Source organism: Ovis aries, chromosome 2 (assembly GCF_016772045.2).
Source record: "Ovis aries strain OAR_USU_Benz2616 breed Rambouillet chromosome 2, ARS-UI_Ramb_v3.0, whole genome shotgun sequence".
Lineage (NCBI taxonomy): Eukaryota > Metazoa > Chordata > Mammalia > Artiodactyla > Bovidae > Ovis > Ovis aries.
This window is the reverse complement of record NC_056055.1, coordinates 112013974-112034854: the sequence shown is the minus strand read 5'-3', so window position 1 is coordinate 112034854 and position 20881 is coordinate 112013974. Positions and strand designations below refer to the sequence as shown.

The 20881-nt window shown below is 50.5% G+C and overlaps 1 protein-coding gene across 10 annotated transcripts in view; it reads left to right on the top strand.

Moving 5' to 3' along the window:
• PALLD (palladin, cytoskeletal associated protein) overlaps positions 1 to 20881 on the top strand; it is a 374395-nt gene that overhangs the window by 325545 nt on the left and 27969 nt on the right. For 7 of the 10 annotated variants that reach the window (XM_042243568.2, XM_042243567.2, XM_060409579.1 and 4 more), the window contains one exon: positions 17849 to 18358. The exons of the other annotated variants lie outside the window; for them this stretch is intronic. In XM_042243568.2, the coding sequence (XP_042099502.1) occupies positions 17849 to 18358 (510 nt within the window). The remainder of the gene's footprint in view (positions 1 to 17848; positions 18359 to 20881) is intronic. 10 annotated transcript variants of the gene reach the window in all.

Sequence of the window (20881 nt, the reverse complement as noted above, 5' to 3'; positions counted from 1 at the left end):
GGGCCAGGGACTGGGCAGGGTGTGTGCTGCAAGCTGGGGGGAATGCTGAAATGAGAGGGAAAACTTGCTTCTCACAGCCTGCTTTTTGTAGCCTTTGCATTTTGAAGGGCGAAAAAAGTCTTACCTTTTTTTTTTTCCTTTCATGGACCACACTTTTTGGTATTTGTCAAAGAAATCTCTGGTGGTTCAGACAGTAAAGAATCTGCCTGCAGAATCTGCCTGCAGTGCAGGAGACCTGGGTCAGGAAGATCCCCTAGAGAAGGGAATGACAACCCACTCCAGTATTCCTGCCTGGAGAATTCCATGGACAGAGGAGCCTGGGGGGCAGTAGTCCTTGGGGTCACAAAGAGTCAGACACGACTGAGTGACTTTCACTTTCTTTCCAAGAAATCTTTGCCTGACTTACAGTCACAAAGATGTTCCTCTGTTTTCTTTGTGAGATTTTATAATTTTAGGTCCATGTTTAAGTTGAAGATTCAAGTTAAGTTTTGTATAAGGTATGAATTGGGGGCCAAGAAGACTAATTTTGCATGTGGAAACCCAGTAGATTTTTTTTTGGCATTTTTTTTTTTTTATGATGGGCACTTCTTTAAGAAATACAATATAATTTTAAAAGAGATAAAAAGAAATCTTGTGTAGCAATGTCTGCGGTTGTTAGTTACAATTAAGAGTTCATTTTCAAAGAGACAAAGTTGTGTTATGACTTTATCCATTTTCAGACCCATCGTTGTACTTTAATTCTAAAAGCGAAAATGTTAAGTTCTGTTGCTCAAAAAGATTGTGTTGACACTTAAGTTTGATGGTGGTATTTTGTTACAAGGTAAGAAAGTTGCAAGCCCTGGGTGAGGATAAATTTAAACTAAGTGTTTAGATCAGCTGAGTTTAAAAAGGTTGATAAAGACAACCTTTCTGTCTTCAGGGGAGGGTGGGGATACTCAGCCCTGACTGGTCTGAAAAAATGTGGATAAAGGTGTTGTTGCTAGAATTCCTGAGGGGCAGAGAGATGTGGAAGGCCCCCAGTAAGAAGGGACCTGCCTGAGATGCCCATCAGTAGATGGTCGTCCAGTTGCCTTGCTCAGGGGCATAGTCCTGTTTAATGCTTTTATTGTCATTACACTGAGTCAACCTGAGACCACCCACCCCATCCTCTATGAGAAGTCTGAACAAATGATGACTGCTGCCTTGAGAATGCGCTGATTTCTTAACAAGGGGGGCTGTACATCTGAGATTATTTCAGATTTAGGATGCGTGAATGATGTATAGATAGTTGAGGGGTTACTGCTTCTCTGTGTTCAAGTTTGGGACTGTTTGAGTGATGGATTGAGGAGTCAGGAGAGAAGATCCCAGCCTCAGATCTGCTACTCGAGGAGAAGCCTGTGTCCTGAGCTCAATGAAACCTCAGCCTTGAGCCGAAAAGCTTCCCTGCCCCTTCACAGATGCATTGTCATATCTACCCCCACACTCACAAAGGGAGGAAGGGTGGGGGGTGAGGATATAGGCAAGGAGGGCTACCCCAACCTGGAAACAGTGGAGGAGGGAGTGCCCGCCCCTTCAGGGTCCCAGCATCCTCCTGATACTACACAGTAGCAACTTTTAAGAGGACAGCATGGTGGTCTCGCTAAATTTAGTCGTCATTCGGTCATTAAGCATGTATCATGAGTGACTTAAATGTCTCACAGCATATTTTACAGATTGGTAAGTATCCGCAGAAAGAAAAAAGCCACCCATCAATTCGTTCTTTTCTGCCTCCTACTTCCAACTGTAACAGTGATCTGAATTTATTCAGAAGGTATTAGCAACAAAAATACATGTGAGTTCCTTGGTTCCTTGGTCTGAACTGCTCATGCTTCTGAGATTACAGACATCATTTTGTTTACTGGTGGTCACAAACAAGGCAGTAGATCGTACGTAGAAGGTCAGCTTAGGAATTCAAGTGTAATCAAAGAGATTTTACATCAGTTTTACTCAAAACTATCATCTTCAGGTGACAATGCCATCAGATTTAAAGCTGAAAATATGCATCTCATTACACGTGTAGACATATGAAACGTGGGTGTGTGACGCGTGTAGAGATGTGACGCCTGTGGGTGTGACGCGTGTAGAGATGTGACGCGTGTGGAGACGTGACGCCCGTGGATGTGACGTGTATAGAGACGTGATGCCTGTAGATATGACACGCGTAGAGACGTGACGCCCGTGGGTGTGACGCGTGTAGGGATGTGACGCCTGTGGGTGTGACGCGTGTGGAGACGTGACGCCCGTGGGTGTGACGCGTGTAGGGATGTGACGCCTGTGGGTGTGACGCGTGTAGAGATGTGACGCGTGTAGAGATGTGACGCGTGTGGAGACGTGACGCCCGTGGATGTGACGTGTATAGAGACGTGATGCCTGTAGATATGACACGCGTAGAGACGTGACGCCTGTGGTGTGACGCGTGTAGGGATGTGACGCCTGTGGTGTGACGCGTGTGGAGACGTGACGCCCGTGGGCGTGACGCGTAGAGACGTGACGCCTGTGGTGTGACGCGTGTAGGGATGTGACGCCCGTGGGTGGGACGCGTGTGGAGACGTGACGCCCGTGGGTGTGACGCGTGTAGGGATGTGACGCCCGTGGGTGGGACGAGTGTGGAGACGTGACGCCCGTGGGTGTGACGCGTGTAGGGATGTGACGCCTGTGGTGTGACGCGTGTGGAGACGTGACGCCTGTGGTGTGACGCGTGTGGAGACGTGACGCCTGTGGTGTGACGCGTGTGGAGACGTGACGCCCGTGGGCGTGACGCGTGTAGGGATGTGACGCCTGTGGTGTGACGCGTGTGGAGACGTGACGCCTGTGGTGTGACGCGTGTGGAGACGTGACGCCCGTGGGCGTGACGCGTGTGGAGACGTGACGCCCGTGGGCGTGACGTGTGTGGAGATGTGACGCCCGTGGCTGTGACGCCTGTGGATGTGTGACGCCCGTGGGCGTGACGCGTGTGGATGTGTGACGCCTGTGGCTGTGACGCGTGTAGGTATGCAGGTAAACACACACACGCAGGGACACAGCCCCGCTGGACTCAGCTCTGTGCTGCTCTGAGCCAGGCTCAGCCACCCACCGGGGAGGAGATGGCCCTGGATGGAAGCCAGATGAGTTGGACCCATCGTTCCTCTGTCCTTTGGAGTTTTTATCTGTATTCTTGTTAGAAAAGGCTCTTTGGCTTACTTGTTAGTGCAAGATGTTCACACTTTGGTGTTTTCCCTCAGGAGGCCGGCAGTGAGGAAACCCAGTTACTCCGTCAGCCCCTCGCCTCACACAAACTGGCCTCCTACTCGGGGTGGGGGGCCCGGTGCCCCTCCCCTGGACCCCTCGCCCTCCCGTGTGCGTTGTCACGCAGGTGCTGTACTCCCTGCCGTGGCTATTTGTCTTCTGTTTCAGAAAGAACACGGGAGTTCCCTGTCATGCCAGTGGTCAGGACTTGGCACTTTCTGTGGCCCAGGTTCAATCCGTGGTCCAGAAACTGAGATCCCTAAGCTGTGCAGCACAGCCAAGAGCAAGCGGCAGCAGCGCGCTCAGATGTGCGCACCGTTCCTCCCAGTGAGGGGCCGCTAGCGTGTGACAGGACACTGTAATCGTAAGCCCACTGTGCACGGCAGGCTTCAGTATCTGCGTGCCTTGGAAAAGATCTGTGAAGTTCCGTAAACAAGTGCGATGCAACAGCTGTACGTTCTGTGAAGTTTTTTCTTCCAAAAGGCATTTCAAGATGTTGCAGGCTTTCCCTGTGTTGGAGGTGGGCCTGAAGACCATGTTACAGAAAATCCCACTTGCTGGAACACCAGATGAGTGACTCTGGACTGAACAGAGTCATGTGTAGTCCTGCTGGAGACCTCATGTGGTTCTAATAAATCTCCCTCATTTTTTTCTTAAGAGTCATTTCAATAAATAATTGGGTTTTTTAATCTAAGGGTTATTTTAGTGGTTTTAGTCATTTCTCAGGAAGGGAACATTTATTACAGTTCTTCCCGGGACGTGTTTGGATAGACTTCATTTCCTGCTGGGAGGAGTGGGCCTGCCTCTCCAGGGAAGACCCCTGGGCACTGTCCCCAGCCCCCCTCCTCCCCACCACTGAGGAATGTCAGGGCCAGCCGGTCAAAGCACAAAGGGTCACAGCCACTTAAAATTGATGATTCCTTCCACAGTCAGCAGTCTCTTCACTGACCATGTCTGTCGAGCCTGCCAGAGTGCCATTCCGAGTTTTTTCAAGAACATTTTCCTTCTTGGATGAGAGGGTGGGGCTGGAGCCTGGTGGTCAGGTGTCTGCGCGTCCGCACCGTGAACCTTCGGACGATGACACCGAGACCAGCAAGAGCTGACCTCTCAGCTGGATTGCGCTGAGTTCCTGGGCCCACCTGTGCATTCCTTTCACTGCTTTGCTTTACCCTCAGGAGGCTGAAGTCATTATTTATCACAAGTTGTTAACTCAGAATGCTTCATTCTTCAGAGACGGGCCTGTGCTCAAACCTGGAAAGTCATCTTTATAAAGTAGTGTTGTTCGTCAGCCTGTAAAAGGTAACAGTGTTTTAAAAATCCAACATCTTCAGTGATTCAGTCTCTCAGGAGATGGAGTAACTTAGCAAATGAGTGGTATTCAGATTCCAGTCTTGAAAGACACAAGAATGCGTTTTACACTTGGAGGCATTTTAAGCATACTTAAAAGGACGATTTAAAAATAGTTCAGCTTTGCATTCCTCAGACAGGAGGAAGCCGAGAGCTGTCTTAGTCAAGGCCTCCAAGTCGCTGGTGGCCCTCAGTTCTGCGGGGAGGTGTGGCACCAGTGGCAGGGGTTCCGGAAGAGGCAGGTCTCAGAGACGGAGCCGTCCCAAGGGCGCAGTGCCAGCGTTCACCGCCTTCTTCTTTCTGTCTCTTCAAGGAGCATCTTCTTCCAAGAGCACAGTAAAGGCCAGAGCTGAGCGTACATGGGAACTTCTGTGCCCTGAAGCCCATGCTGGGTTTTTATGTGTTAGGTGGCCTGTCTCCTGAATGTTCCTAGAAGTTTGGCTTCACTTTTAACTTGTGAAATATGCAGTGAGACTCCTCACCAGTGTCTCACCTTCTGTCCCTCCACTGCCTTTTAGACTGAGATTGGGTAGCTCTAAATAGATGCTGTTTGGTAGATGCCGAATGTTTCCCACAGGTATGAGTGGCATGGTGGTAAAGGATCTCCCTGCCAGTACAAGAGATGTAAGAGGCACAGGTTCGATCCTTGCATTGGGAAGACCCCCGAGTAGGAAATGGCTCCAGGATCGTTGCCGAAAGTTCCGTGGACAGAGGAGCCTGGCGGGCTACAGTTGGTTTGCAAAGAGTTGGACAGGATTGAGCAGTGCACTCACGGGGAACGTTTACTAGTCCCTCAGTGTAACATATGCTGGTTGATAATACAAACACAGGAACAAGAAATTCCGGGAGCAAATTAATGTCTCAGTTTCAGAGCTTAACTCCTTCAAGTTACTCGGCATATTCTTAGAGCTCCTCTGGTGAGCGAACGTTTGTCAAGCCTGGCGTAGACGTCAGCCTCACCTCCGTGGGTGTATGTCAGCAACTCCGCTACACACATGAACGTCTTCAGCACGTGCAGCAGGCTCTCTGTGTATCTGGTTCAAGCCCCACTGCAGTGTCCAGGGCCCAGGGACAAGGAAGAACAGGCCATAGAAGGGATAGATGCCCACTACCGTGGGCAGAACCCACACCAGAAAGGTCCTCTGTGGTTGGAGAGACCCCAGTACATGTGGATCGGATAAACCTGCCGCCTTAATGAGAAAGGCCAGGGTTGTGCTCACGGGCCAGACGCCTGGGTTCAATCTGCGTTTGCATCACTTTCCAGGTGTATAACCTTGACAGCTCTTTCAGTGTATCTTTGTGCCTCCATCTCCTCTTCTGTAAAGTGGAGATGATAGGATCCGTGGGGGGTTTAGAAAGATTAAATGAGGCGGTATGCGCTCACACTTACAGGGGTGTTTGGCACCTGGAAGGTGCCCGGTGACGGCCTTAGCGCAGGAGATACCGCAACAGCGGTGACGGGAGAGGTGACGCGGCCACCCCACCCCCGCCCCCACACACACACACACACACACACACACACACACACACACACAGATGCACGCGCTTGCGGGACCGACCCCCTCGGGCTTCCGGCATGTGCATTTGCTTGGACACCAGCTCCGTGTCGTCTTTTATGATGTGACCTTCCTTGGAATAGTAGCTTCTGGAGTTATTATATGTTTTAAGAGTTACATTTTGTAATTTATGTTTTAAGAATTTTATATATATTTTTACCATCATATTTTTTCTGTGCCTAACGTTAAAAAGTACTCAGACCACAAGTGTAGAAGACTGTGAAAGCAGAAAGAGGAGACTGCCCTCCACCTTGCTCTGGTTCCCACTGCAGAGATGAGCGCTGGGGACCGCTGGCTCTCCGTCCTCCGGAGCGTCTGCTCCGCAGCTTCGGGGCAGGCGTGGGCTCGTCCCCGCATTGGTTTGCCAGCTTCCATCAGGGCAGCTGTATTGAACTTAGCGTGTCCTCACCTGCAGGTTGTCCTGGTGAGGCCTGTGCAGCCGTGTGGCCTCTCGTGTATCCATTTCCGTGTCTTGTGCACCAAGGACGCTGGAATGGCTGGGCCCCGGGCCACCTTCTTCAGAGTGTGAGAGAGCGTCTCAAATAACCTAAGCCAGAAATGGGGGCGAGGCAGGCGTTAGTACATGAAACTCAGTGCGACTGGTCTGCAGGTGGCCTGCCCCGGGCCGAGGCGCCCATCTGCCTGCTCATCTTTTCTCTCGTGGCTTGTTTTCACGTGTTGGCTCTTGCTTGCTTGCCTTCCCTCGGGGGTTCCCGTCCATGTGGTCAGTCGGCTGGCGGAGGACTAGGAGACCCCTTCCTGTCGTCCTCAATGAGAATTCCTGACAGCCTGGCCTGGTTGTATGTTTGCCCTTGAGCGTCCTGTCTTTTGTGGGGGAGACATGGGTGAGGGCTGAGCAGGACTCTGACTTAGATATGCTGAGTTGACGTCAAGTACTGCGTTTCTGTCACATGGAAGTGGGTTGTCAGGTTGGCGTTCTGGACCCGGGAGGGACTAAGGGTGACACAGAAGAAGTCAGGGAGGCACAGAGCATGGGGACAGAAAGCTGGGGGAGACGGTGGGGAGACGAGGCCTGGTCAGAGGTCAGGGAATGAAGATGGGTCTGGTGTCAAAGGTCAGAGGAGGAGAGGGCTCCAGGAAAGAGGCTGGGGGTTGCAGGGCAGCAAGGCGACGATGGGAGGGAATGGGCTGGGGGACCCCTTTAGGGTGGAACCCCTTTCCATCTTGGAATATTTACAGCATCAGGTCAGAGTGGCCAAGGGACAAAAAAGGTTCTGTGGTAGGAAGAGGAGAAAAGTCTATTAACACAACAGCGAGTTCACACTTCAGGGCCTCACATTGCGGTGGAAACACACCCAGGCACGCAGAACCCGAAAGCCGCTTTTCTTCCTTTTGGGATGGGATGTATCTGTAGGTGTATCTGCCTTAAGAAAAGGAAATGGAGCTCGTGTTAACCAGTAGGTGATTATTTTTCACTGCAGAGACCTGTCCTTCCTCTTAGAGAAGGATTTTACTGTGAGATTATTTTAGCCTGTCTTTCATACCTTTGAAGCTGCTTTATGTTTGCCAGGACTTACATTCATTTTTCCAAAACAGTTGACAGGGAGGTGAAAACAGCATATGCCTAAGGTTATTACGTGTATACAATAAGCACCATACCAGGACCTGGTTAGTTCTTCACAAGTTCCTTAAAAATCAGTCTCTTTATAATGTTTAAATGTTGCTGGACTAAGGATTAAGGCTTATAGACCTGAGAGTTTTTTAGAACCTTGCAGATAGTTGAGAAGCTATGTCCCAGAGGGGAGAAGTGAATTGTCCGATGTCATAAAAAGCCAGTGGGCAAGCTGGAGTTGAACTCCTTGAACATTTCTCTCGCTGGTGGCCTCTGTGCTTTTCCTTGTAATAACCTGTGTGATGGTGGCTTTACCCCTCAGAAAGTCATTGCAGTGTCCCGAGTGCCACACGGGCCGAGGAGCAGCTAGTTTTGAACTTGGCAGAAATCTGGAGACTTTAATTAAATGCACCCGGCAGTTGGCGAGCACCTACATGTGAGGGGAGAGGGCAATGCTGAGCCGAAACTGCTTGGAGGGGAGAGACGTGGGAGAATGCCTTTTCTTCCAGGCGAGTGAAGCCCTTAGGTTGTTTAAGAGGCAGCACCTTTTCCCAAGATCATCATTCGTCATACAAGCCTGAGCTTCACAGCCCTGCTTCTGGGACTCAGGGCAGCAGCCACAGCTGAGGGGAAGATGACACAGACATCTCCCCCAGCCTTAGGGGGATGCTTTGCAGTTCAGTTCAGTCATCAGTTGTGTCCAGCTCTTCATGACCCCATGGGCTGCAGTGTGCCAGGCGTCCCTGTCCATCACCATCTCCCAGAGCTCACTCAAACTCATGTCCGTCGAGTCAGTGATGCCATCCAACCGTCTCATCCTGTGTCGTCCCCTTCCCCTCCTGCCTTCAGTCTTTCCCAGCATCAGGGTCTTTTCCAGTGAGTCAGTTCTTCACATCAGGTGGCCAAAGTATTGGAGTTTCAGCTTCAACATCAGTCCTTCCAGTGAATATTCAGGACTGATTTAGGATGGACTGGTTTGATCTCCTTGCAGTCCAAGGGACTCTCAAGAGCCTTCTTCAGCACAACAGTTCAAAACATCAGTTCTTTGGTGCTCAGCTTTCTTTATGGTCCAGCTCTCATATCCATACATGACTACTGGAAAAACCATAGCTTTGACTAGACAGACCTTTGTCGACAAAGTAATGTCTCTGCTTTATAATATGCTGTCTAGGTTGGTCACAGCTTTTCTTCCAAGTAGCAAGCGTCCTTTAATTTCATGGCTGCAGTCACCATCTGCAGTGATTTTGGAGCCCCAAAAATAAAGTATGCCACTGTTTCCATTGTTTCCCCATCTATTTCCCATGAAGTGATGGGACCAGATGCCATGATCTTCGTTTTGTGAATGTTGAGTTTTAAGCCAACTTTTTCACTCTCCTCTTTCACTTTCATCAAGAGGCTCTTTAGTTCCTCTTCACTTTCTGCCATAAGGGTGGTGCCATCTGCATATCTGAAGTTACTGATATTTCTCCCTACAATCTTGATTCCAGCTTGCGCTTCATCCAGTCCGACATTTCGCATGATGTACTTTGCATAGAAGTTAAATAAGCAGGGTGACAATATACAGCCTTGATGTACTCCTTTGCCAGTTTGGAACCAGTCCATTATTCCATGTCTGGTTTTAACTGTTGCTTCTTGATTTCTCAGGAGGCAAGTAAGGTGGTCTGGTATTCTTGGGATCCACAGTCAAAGGCTTTGGTGTAGTCAATAAAGCAAAAAGTAGATGGTTTTCTGGTACTCTCTTGCTTTTTTGATGATCCAACAGATGTTGGCAGTTTGATGTCTGGTTCCTCTGCCTTTTCTAAATCCAGCTTAAACATCTGGAAGTTCTCGGTTCATATACTGTTGAAGCCTAACTTGGAGAATTTTGAGCATTACTTTACTAGCATATGAGATGTGTGCAATTGTGTGGTAGTTTGAACATTCTTTGGCATTGCCTTTCTTTGGGATTGGAATGAAAACTGACCTTTTCCAGTCCTGTGGCCACTGCTGAATTTTCCAAATTTTCTGGCATATTGAGTGAAGCACTTTATCAGCATCATCGTTTAGGATTTGAAATAGCTCAATTGAAATCCCATCACCTCCACTAGCTTTGTTCATAGTGATGCTTCCTAAGGCCCACTTGACTTTGCATTCCAGGATGTCTGGCTCTAGGTGAGTGATCACACCATCATGATTATCTGGGTCGTGAAGATCTTTTTTGTGTAGTTCTTTGTATTCTTGCCACCTCTTCTTAATATCTTCTACTTCTGTTAGGTCCATACCATTTCTGTCCTTTATTGTGCCCATCTTTACTTGAAATGTTCCCTTGGTATCTCTAATTTTCTTGAAGAGATCTCTAGTCTTTCCCATTCTATTGTTTCCTCATTTCTTTGCATTGATCACTGAGGAAGGCTCTCTTATCTCTCCTTGCTGTTCTTTGGAACTCTGCATTCGGATGCTTATATCTTTCCTTTTTGCCTTTGCCTTTAGCTACTCTTTTCTCAGCTATTTGTAAGGCCTCCTGAGACAACCGTTTTGCCTTTTTGCATTTGTTTTTCCTGGAGGATGCTTCTAAATACATGTTAATAGTTAGCTTTGCACTCATAGCCTCCCTTGAACCCAACGCAGTGCATTGTTGTTTGCCTTCTGCTAACTCGTTTTGATGGTCTAAGTGGTTGTCCTCTGGACTGTGACGTGTATACCTGTTGTGTGTGTGCTTAGAGGTGCTCAGTTGTGTCCAAGTCTGTGTGACCTCATGGATTGTAGCCCTCCAGGCTCCTCTGTTCGTGGGATTTTCCTGAACACTGGAGAACACTGGAGTGGGTTGCCATTTCCTCCTCCAGGGGATCTTCCCAACCCAGGGATCGAACCCTGGTCTCCTCGTTGGTGGGCGTGTTCTTTTCCACTGAGCCGCCTGGGAAGCCCTTGTATACCTGTCTCCAGGGGCAGTACTCAGGTGTTGGGTAGCTCTCACCCAATGGGCATCGTTTCTGTGGTGGAAGACGCACACTGAAGCGTGCATACAGGACAAGGCCACTGAAGGACAGCGTGCATCTCGCCGGTGCGTCCCGTCGTGCCCCTGCCGGGCCAGCCTCAGGTCACAGCGGGAGCTGCCACAGTCCTGACTGAAGCCCTTCTGGGTATTCTATATCCTGTCTGTAAGCACCCAGAATTAATCTGCTGAGCTCTCAGACATACAATGCTGAGCTCATCCCAGTCGGAGAGGACTCCCTTGTGGGAGCACCCAGCACTTTATCCCAAGTTTACTTACCTGCCTTGTGTGAAAATGCCTGGCATTGGGCGGTCCCAGGTGGGCCTGTGTCAGGCAGCCTGCCTGAACACGCCAGACGCTTGTGCTGGACCGTGATGTGTCCCCGCGTCTGGGAGCGGTGGGTGCTGGGAGCAGGCTGTGGGTCACAGCCCTGCCTTAAAGGCCTTCTGAACCACAGGGCCCGGTTCACAGGGTGCAGGGCTTCTGTGTCACATAGTCGGAAGGGAAGGAAAGCATGTTTACTCTGAGAGCGTGACAGCTTTCCAGCCTCATGACCCCAGGAGTCTCTGCGGACAGTTGTGATTGCTCCATCTCCATCGCCGCGAGCCCTGGGACTTTCCAAGTCACACAGAAGCTGCTTTCCAGAAGCCTGCTTTCATTTTGACCTTGGGCTACGGCCCCCAGGGACACAGCCATACCCTTTTTCTGTTTACTGAGCAGTCGGGATGGGACGACACAGCGCATGGCTTTGGAGCCCCCCTGCCCTCCCTCCCTAACCCACGGGCTTGTCAGCCACCCTCCCAGGCCAGCACCCACCTCCCACCCCCCATGGCTTTGTGAGCAGAAGGTGGGGAGCCCAACCCTGGCTCAGTCCCTGCCCGGTCTCCAGGCCCCCTCCCAACGAGGCCCTGTTGTCCACTTGCCCGTGAAGAGGCCGGTCCCTGCAGGAAGAAGGTGGTCCTCTCTGAAAGGCAGCCAGGGCGGGCGTGGCCGTGCTTGTGTGAGAGGCGTTTGTGGGGCTCATACGGGGACAGCGTGCATCTCGCCGGTGCGTCCCGTCGTGCCTCTACCGGGCCAGCCTCTTGGCCCCCACTGCGCTTTGCCCCCTGGCTGCCTGGCTTCGCCAAGGCTGCCTTCAACAGGTGACAGGGAAGAGGACAGAATCGGAAACTGAAAGTGGTTTCCACAGCTCTGTTTCTCTCGGTCAAATCTGAATCTTCCATAAATCTGTTCTTGCTGACAGCCGTGCCCAGACAGTCGGGGGTGGGAGGATGGGGAGTTGTGATTCCTGTGACAGAGACAGGACCCCTCATTAGTCCTGACACATCTCCGGAGCTGCCAGAGCTGCACCACCTCACCCTGGAAAGAGTCCATGCCTCCATGTATAGACATTGGAAACTTTGCCCAGTGGTTCCGATCCGAAAGGCATGGGTTGCTATGGGAGCAAAGAGGTGTGAGAGTGAAGGGTCCTCCGGAGGGAAAGGGACCACAGGCTCCTTAGAAACCCTGTGAAAGGTCCCAGTTCTCCTTCACACACCTGCCTGGTTCTCCAGGAACTGACGCGACCTTGAACAAGTCACTTAGCGCATTCCCTTTTCTACACGGGCTGTGGCACGTGAGCAGAGTCCTGCGAGCTCGTTCTTCAGAATTGAAGGCGGGAAGAGCAGAGAACTGCTGAGATTTTCTGAACTGGGGGTGTGGTGGGGTGAGGAGGGGAACGGAAGGGGCTGGGCGGGGCAGCTTTAACAGGATGGCCTCACTGTCCTGCTTCAGGCTGGGAGCCTTCACCTGAGTTTCCCACCTTACGCAGAGCCCCCAAGACACTCACATCAGTTCATATTCCATTTTCAGAGAAAGGGTAGCAGGAAAAATGGGAACACCAAAAAAGTGATGAATTGTTTTCTAACAAATAGCTTTTTAAAAGGTGTTTTACAAATACTGAGTGTTTCATTTTTATTACGTGGGTTTCAGGTGTAGAGCATGGGAGTGCCGTGTCATACACCCTGCAGAGTGGGCGCCACTGCAGGTCACACTTGACCCCTTCATCCCTTTCACGCCTCCCAAACCGCTTCCCTCCGGTAACAGCTAGACTAATGTCTTTACCTGTGTGTTTTGTTTGTTTAAACTCCACATATGAGTAAAAGTCACATGGTATTTGTCTTGAGCCTCCAGGTCCATCCACGCTGTCACGCAATGGCAGCATTTCTTCTTGTGTTTATGGCTGAGTAGTACACCAGTGTGTACGTGTGTGTACATGCTGTCTGCACACACCACATATTCTGTATCCATTCATCTGTCAGTGGACACTTGGGTTGATTTTACATCTTGGCTATGGTGAATATGCTGCTATGAACAGTGGGGTGTGTATCTCTTTTCAAATTAGTGTTTTCATTTTCTTTAGATAAATAAGAGGTGGAGTTGTTGGATCATACTGTAGTCATTATATTTTCAGTTTCTTGAGGAATCTCAATACTGTTTTCCATAGTGGGTACCCCAGTTTACATTCCTGCTAGCAGAATTTTTTTTTCTCTTAAATTTTTTTCTATTAACATTTTTCAGATTCTTTTTCTCATTTAAGTTACTGCAGAATCCGAAGCAGAGTTCCCTGTGCTAGGCAGTAGAAATTCCCTCTTCCTGCCACATCGGCTCCAACATTTGTTATTTCTTGCCTTTCTGATAATGGCCGTTCTGACGGGTGAGGCGACACCTCGCTGTGGCTTTGATGTGAATTTCCCTGCTGATTAGCCGTGGTGTGCATCCTTTCATGTGCCTTTTGGCATCTGTATGTCTTCCTTGGGAAAATGTCTGTTCAGAGCCTCTGCCTTTTTTTTTGTTTGTTTTCGTTGTTGGTATTTTTGTTGTTGAGTTGAATGAGTCTTTATGTATTTTGGATATTAACTCCTTACAGGATATACAGCTGGTAAAGAAACTGCCTGCAATGCAGGAGACCTGGGTTAGATCCCTGGGTTGGGAAGATCCTCCGGAGAAGGGAAAGGCTACCCACTCCGGTATTCTGGCCTGGGGAATTCCATAGACTGTATAGTCCATGGGGTCGCAAAGAGTCAGACACGACAGAGCGACTTTCACTTTCACAGGATATACAATTCACAGCTGTCTTTTCCCACTCAGTATATTGCCTTTTTGTCTTGATGGTATTTCCTTTGCTGTGCAGAAGCTTCTTAGATTGATGTAGTCCCACTTGTTCATATTTGCTTTTTTCCCCTGCTTTGGAGTTAGATCCGGGGAAGCAGCTCTAAAACTGATGTCAATGTGACGGATAACGCTGGGTGATTTCCTGAAGCCGCAGGCAAGCTTGCCTTTCTGAGACCTTTCATTTCATTTGCTTTTTTGTCTCTCTGTGAAAACCAAGTTTTATAAAAATAACTTGGGCACTGAGGAAGTGACTTAGATTCATGCATTTCGTCATCTCAGAATCCAGGTGTGAAAATCATTTAATTCAGTTGTTGTTTTTTTTAAATATTAGAATTTGCACAGAAACGTTCAGATTCAAAATGATTGTTCAGCCCTCCCTTCCCCCAGCCCTGCAGTGCCCTGCCTGTTACATCCTCACTTGCACAAAATAGGGGGTTGGGTGGGGGGGGGTGGCCCAATTCTTCATGCAGGGTGTTCTAGGAACGGATCACCGGGATGCCTATTCACTTCTTGTGAAATGAACAGAAACTGCACTAGCTTCTTGAACTGGCACTTACTGCTAACAGTAGCATCTCAGCAGTTTTAAGCCCTTCAGTCCAGTTCAGTTCAGTCGCGCAGCCGTGTCCGACTCCTTGCGACCCCATGAATTGCAGCACGCCAGGCCTCCCTGTCCATCACCATCTCCTGGAGTTCACTCAAACTCACATCCATTGAGTCGGTGATGCCATCCAGCCATCTCATCCTCTGTCATCCCCTTCTCCTCCTGCCCCCAATCCCTCCCAGCATCAGAGCCTTTTCCAATGAGTCAACTCTTCTTGTGAGGTGGCCAAAGTACTGGAGTTTCAGCTTTAGCATCATTCTTTCCAAAGAAATCCCAGGGCTGATCTCCTTTAGAATGGACTGGTTAGATCTCCTTGCAGTCCAAGGGACTCTCAAGAGTTTTCTCCAACACCACAGTTCAAAAGCATCAATTATTCGGCTTTCAGCTTTCTTCACAGTCTAACTCACATCCATACATGACCACTGGAAAGCCCTTGCAAGTTAGCAAATGTGACAGTCCAACTCACATCCATACATGACCACTGGAAAGCCCTTGCAAGTTAGCAAATGTGGTGGGGTTTTTTAATGCCTGGATGAGTAGGCTTGAGCCTGTGGACAACATTAGAACCAGCATTGTGATGGTCTGAACTTCCTTGGCCGGCTTCTTTGAAGAATCCTGGCTTGTCAGGGGCCATCGCTGACCTGGGGCAGGGGAGTCCCCACACAAACACAGAGACAGCGTGATGTCTTGAGCCATGTGCCAGGGCAGCTTCACACAGCCAGGCTGGAAATACCTTCAGAGAGAGCTGAAGCCCTGGCTGTCGTGAGCCCAGCTGGCCCAGAGGAGGTGAGCCGAGCACAGAGCGTGGCTTCCACGGGGCACACGGGGCAGTTCCAGTCCTGGGGCAGATCAGCTGGATGGTGGGGGGATAGACGGTCCAGGGGTAGGACACATCTTCTGGGGAGTAGGAAGAAAGTAAGCGCAGGGAGGTCAGAAAGGAGCATCTGGGGAGTCAGGAAGTCAGCATTGGTGGGTGGTGTTCATGAGTCCCGTTCCTGGGTCAGTTCAGTCTACGCAAACCACAGAATTCTGTGATGAGCTTCAGCATCCAGTGTATCCCAGCAGTGGCATGGCTGCTTTTAAAGCATTCGAACCAAGCTCCATAGTGTTACGCACCAGTGCTCTTGGCCTTCCCCAATCAATAGAAATCGACTAGAGGCCAGACAAGAAATTCATACAAGGCTTTTCTTGGGGCCCCTACTGCTGCTGCAGAGGGCGGGGGCCAGGTGGGGAACAAGAACAAGTAACAGGTACCCTTGCTTGCGCACTCCTGGAGTAGAGAGAAGCTGAGCTGCTCCCTTCTGTGGGGTGAGGGTAGTGGTGTGTCCAGGAGACGGGCCAGAGGGGTGGCTTAGGTGGCTTGCCTGTCCCTCTGGTGGTGCTGTGTGCAGGGGGCATGCGAAGAACCTGCTTTTGCTCCTGGCTCTTCAGAAGCGGCAGCTGGGCTTTTCGGTCTCTTGGTCTCTCGTGGTCCATAATCTGCCCCACTGCGCAGGCACGCGGGTGTTATCAGACCTGCAGCTCTTTGTTACTCGAGGAGCGGTGTGTCCAGGTGCATGCCCTGCAGCAGAGCGTCCCAGTCTCAGCCCATCTCGCTGGGACTGCCCAGAGCTCACCGCTGCTGGAAGCCTGGCTGCTTGGCTCAGCTTCTCATGTGCAGCCCTGTTGTCCTTACACTTCAGTTTTCATGTGCTTCATTGTAATCACTTCACTGTTCAGCTGTAGCTGGGAATCGATTCGTGGGAAGGAGTTGAGCGATTCCTTCGCCGGTGTTGTATCTAGTGACACTTGGTAACAGATCTGAATCCCCTTTTTCTTTAACTCTTGATCAGGAGCTTCAGTCCCTCTTACTGCTTTGAATTTGAAGATTTAATGCCTATAGATAAGGAAGGCTTGGGGGGGGTTTTAATTAATTTATTATAATTGGAGGCTAATTACTTTACAGTATTGTGATGGTTCTTGGCCATACATTGGCATGAATCAGCCATGGGTGTACATGTGTTCCCCATCCTGAACCCCCCTCCCACCTCCCTCCCCATCCCATCCCTCTGGGTTGTCCCAGTGCACCAGCTTTGAGTGCCCTGTTTCATGCATTGAACTTGGACTGATCTGTCTCACATACAGTAATATACATGTTTTAGTGGGAGGGTTGCTTTTCAGTTTTAAATGGTTTCAGGTTAGCATAGCCCTGCTTCTCCGTGGACTGTTCCTGTTTTATTTGTGCTTAGAGTGCCACCTTCTGTTGACGTTTCTTCTGACAGATATGGTCACTGTGTGGATAAAGGAAAACATCCTGGATGTAAAACTCAGCTCGAGAGGAAAGGTTTTGAGTAAAATGAGAGTACAATTTTAGCCGATTACTAGCTACTTGCTGACTTCTTTCTCAAAAAAAGTTCAAACTCTGCTTGGTGGAAAATACTTGAGGAATTAAAGCTGCATTATTGTAAAATACCAGAGCTTCCCTGGTAGCTCAGCTGGTAAAGAATCCACCTACAATGCAGAAGAAACCAGTTCAACTCCTGGGTTGGGAAAATCTTCTGGAGAAGGGATAAGCTACCCACTCCAGTATTCTTGGGCTGCCCTGGGGGCTCAGACAGTAAAGAATCTGCCTGCAATGCAAGAGACTTGGCTTCAGTTCCTGGCTTGGGAAGATCCCCTGGAGGAGGGCATGACAACCTACTGTAGTATTCTTGCCTGGAGAGTCCCATGGATAGAGGAACCTAGAGGGCTGTAGTCCATGGGGTCACAAAGAGTTGGACACAACTGAGAGACACAGCACAGCACATTGTAAAGTTAATAATTTGTTACTGCTTATTGAACCCCTGCACGTGAACGATGGGTGTTAAATGTATGTTTCAGACGTGATGCCAAATGTCAGTATGTATTAAGGTTGGTGTAAATAGTTGGCAGTTTCAAAATTGGGGTAGAATAAACGGCATGTGTTTTTTAGGGAGCAAAGGCAGAAATCACAGTAGGTCTCCCCCCACCCCACCCCACCCCCAGATCAGCCTGTGGTATTTATTGATTACAGAGTTGATAGCAATGAGGCAGGCAAATTGGATTCACCTAAATCTGCCAAAAATAAATTAAATCGGGTGTTTCTTTTAACTTTCCCATTGTGATAAATTTTTCCCAAAACGTTGGCCCCAGATGAGAGGGTGAGAACTCGGGTTCGAAGTTTTTCCGCGTAAGAGATTCTGGTTCTGTTAAAATGCAGTGCTGTGGCTCCCGGGGTCAGACAGCGCCCACTGGCACCTGTTAGCCGGCTCGGCTCGCCTCAGGTGTGAGTCCGGTGAGACGCTGGTCAGCGGTGTCCTCCGTGGCCCTCGGGCTCCTGGGGTTCGCGCGCGGTTCCCGCGCCCCGACCCTGCCGCACGTCTGAAGGTGTCCTTTTCTCCCTGCAGGGACGCGCTCAGGATCCAGCAGCTGCAGCAGCAGATCCGCCGGGAGCGCGAGGCCCGCGCGCGCCCCTCGCCGCCCGCGTCCCCGGAGCCGCCGGAGCCGCGCGCGGAGCCCATGAGCGCGCTGGCTGCCCGCCCCGCGCCCGCCATGCAGGCCTCCAGCTCCTTCAGCTACGCGCGCCCCAAGCAGTTCATCGCCGCCCAGAGCCTGAGCCCCAGCGCGCCCCGGTCCCCGGCGCCCGCGTCCCCGCCGACCTCCGAGCCCGAGTGGGGCGCGCTGCCGCCGCCGCCGCCGCCGCTCAGCCCACCGGCGCTCGCCCCTGGGCCCGACTTCTTCCCGCCGCCGCCGCCGCCGCCGCCGCCGCCCGGCCCGGGCCCCGCGCCCCGCGCCGCCCGCCCAGGCCCCGCGCCCGCGGCGCTGCTCCGTGCCCTGCTGCCCTCGCAGCCCGCCGCCGCCGCCACCGTCTCCACCGGGGTCTCCGCTCTCGGCCTGCCGCGCGCCGCCCCCGCCGCGTGAGTGCCCGCCGCCCCTCTGCCCGGGTCTGCGCACGGAGGGGGTCCAGCTGCTGGGGGCCGAGGTGGGGTCAGGGTGCGCGCCGAGGGGAGGTTGCAGTCCCTGCGTGCCGGGATCAGGAGGTGAACTCGTCCAGGCGCACATTTCCATCCGGGCAGTGGCTGGAGGGGCCGCACTTGATGGAGATACGAGGCCCTGTCCCTGAATGATGCAGCCAGCCCTGGCCCCAGCCCCCTACCCCATCTCTACAGGGATCCATCATCTTCTGCCAGACTCTGAATGGCTTTCCTTAGGTCACCGTGCTGACGTGGCAGCCCTCTAAAATCTTCACTTAGAAACCCTGTGAGGATAAATAAGCTGGCAAAATAAACCCACGGGGTGGCGTCTGGCACGTCTTGAAGTGTAGGAAGAGCTGGCACTCACCCGTCCACTGAGGAGGTCAGAACTGTGTGCTGGCCAAGGCGAGGCCAGGGCCGCATCTCAACCCTCCCTGCTGGAATCCTGCTTCAGGGCTGGCAGGATCCCAGTACTCTTCAGAGAGAAAAGGAGGCCCTAAGTAGGGTTTCCTATGGGAATAGAAGTGAGGAGACCCTAGAGTTCGAGTTACACTCATTCGCAGCAGGTTCCCACCCTGGGGTGGGCTTGTGGCTCCTTCGCGATGAGACTGCTGCTTGCCCTCCAGCTGTGCCCAGGAGTGCCTGTTAGGCGCCTCCTGCTCTGTTAGGTGCGTCCTGCTTCCTTAGGCATTTTCTAAACGCTGCCTGAGGAATTCTGCGATTGAAATCTGGCTTCTTCTCAGGTCCTTATGGAAAAAAGCTCAGTCAGGTGACTATAAATAGTCACATAAGGAGGGGAGCGAGGGTGGTAGTGGTGTAATCACGGGCTTCTTCCAGAGTCGAGTCCAACCTCTGGCCTGAGCAAACCTTTGACTCTTTGTTACGTGATACCCTTCACCTTCGTACCATGGAAGTGCCATGAAAACACTTGCTGTTTGGAAGAAAAGCTTTGACGTACCTAGACAGTGACTTTCAAAGCAGAGACATCTTTTTACCAGCAGACGTCTGTCTAGTCAAAGCCGTCGTTTTTCCAGTAGTCAGGTACGGGTGTGAGAGCCGGACCATAGAGAAGACTGAGTCCCAAAGAATTGATGCTTTTGAACTGTGGTGCTGGAGAAGACTCTGGAGAGTCCCTTGGACTGCAAAGAGATCAAACCAGTCAATCTAAAAGAAATCAGTCCTGAATGTTCATCGGAAAGACTGATGCTAAAGCTGAAGCTCTGATACTTTGACCACCGGATGCAAAGCACTGACTCATTGGAAAAGACCCTGATGCTGGGAAAGATTGAGGTCAGGAGAAGGGGACAACAGAGGATGAGATCATTGGATGTCATCACCATCTCAATGGACATGAGTTTGAGCAAGCTCCGGGAGATGGTGATGGACAGGGAAGCCTGGTATACTGCAGTCAGTGGGGTCTCAGAGTCAGACAGGACTTAGCAACTGAACAACAACAACATTTGTCAGTTGGAATTTGGTGAAAGATGAGTCGACCACCACCTTGGACAAGGGGGCAGTGTCACGCCTTTTACCATCTTAGGCAGAAACAGTAGTTTATTCTGGTCTCCGATTTTGAAATTCCCTTGTATTCAGCAGTTTTAAGGGCTCATCTCAAGTTAACAGAAGTGCTTACCTCTTAGCAGTGTCTGTCATGGTTACTCATACGGAGTCATGGTATTTTATAATTGTTACCAGAGAAGAGACCAGCAGCTCCTGCCATTTCTTCAAAGCTAATGGGGACATCACTCCAATTTTACGGCTGTGGGAAGCTGTACCCAAGGGAGGTGGGCCCTCTGACACCATGTTCAGTGGTGACCCCAGGCCTCCAGCTCTATGCCAGCCTAGAAGCCACAGTTGTGTTGGTCACCCTTTTGTCCGCAAAAAATTTCCTGTTGCAAAATCACACACGCTTAAAGAATTCCTTCTTTTGGTTTGATACATGTGACCTTTGGAACATTTTTTCCTCTGCAAAATTGTGGGATCACTGGTTTGCATTCTGAATTAAAAATGAAAAAGAAACTTTGTAGCCATCATAATAACTCAAATAAATCCGTCCCTTTCAGACCGGTTGGCATCCTTGAGTTTGTAGGAGCTGCCCAACCCTGCTCAGTTGGCTGTTCAGTTACTTGTCTGTGTTTCGTGGGGCACTTGTGGCTTGTAACAACAGATCAGGCTCACTTACCTGTTATTTGTCTGGTTGGACAGCTTTGCCATACGTGTCAAGTGCCTATAAGTAGACTGATTACAAGTGACTCGGTGAAGTAGCAATCCATTAGTTTGGTTGGTTTTTTGTTGTGCTTTGACTATCTGAAACAAATCTGAAATGCAAATTTCAGATATCTCTATTTTATTTTTTTGGTGTTGCTTTTAACTTTTAATTTATATTGGAGTACAGCCAGTTAACAATGTTGTGAGAATTTCAGATGGACAGCAAAGGGACTCAGCCATACATACACATGTATCCAG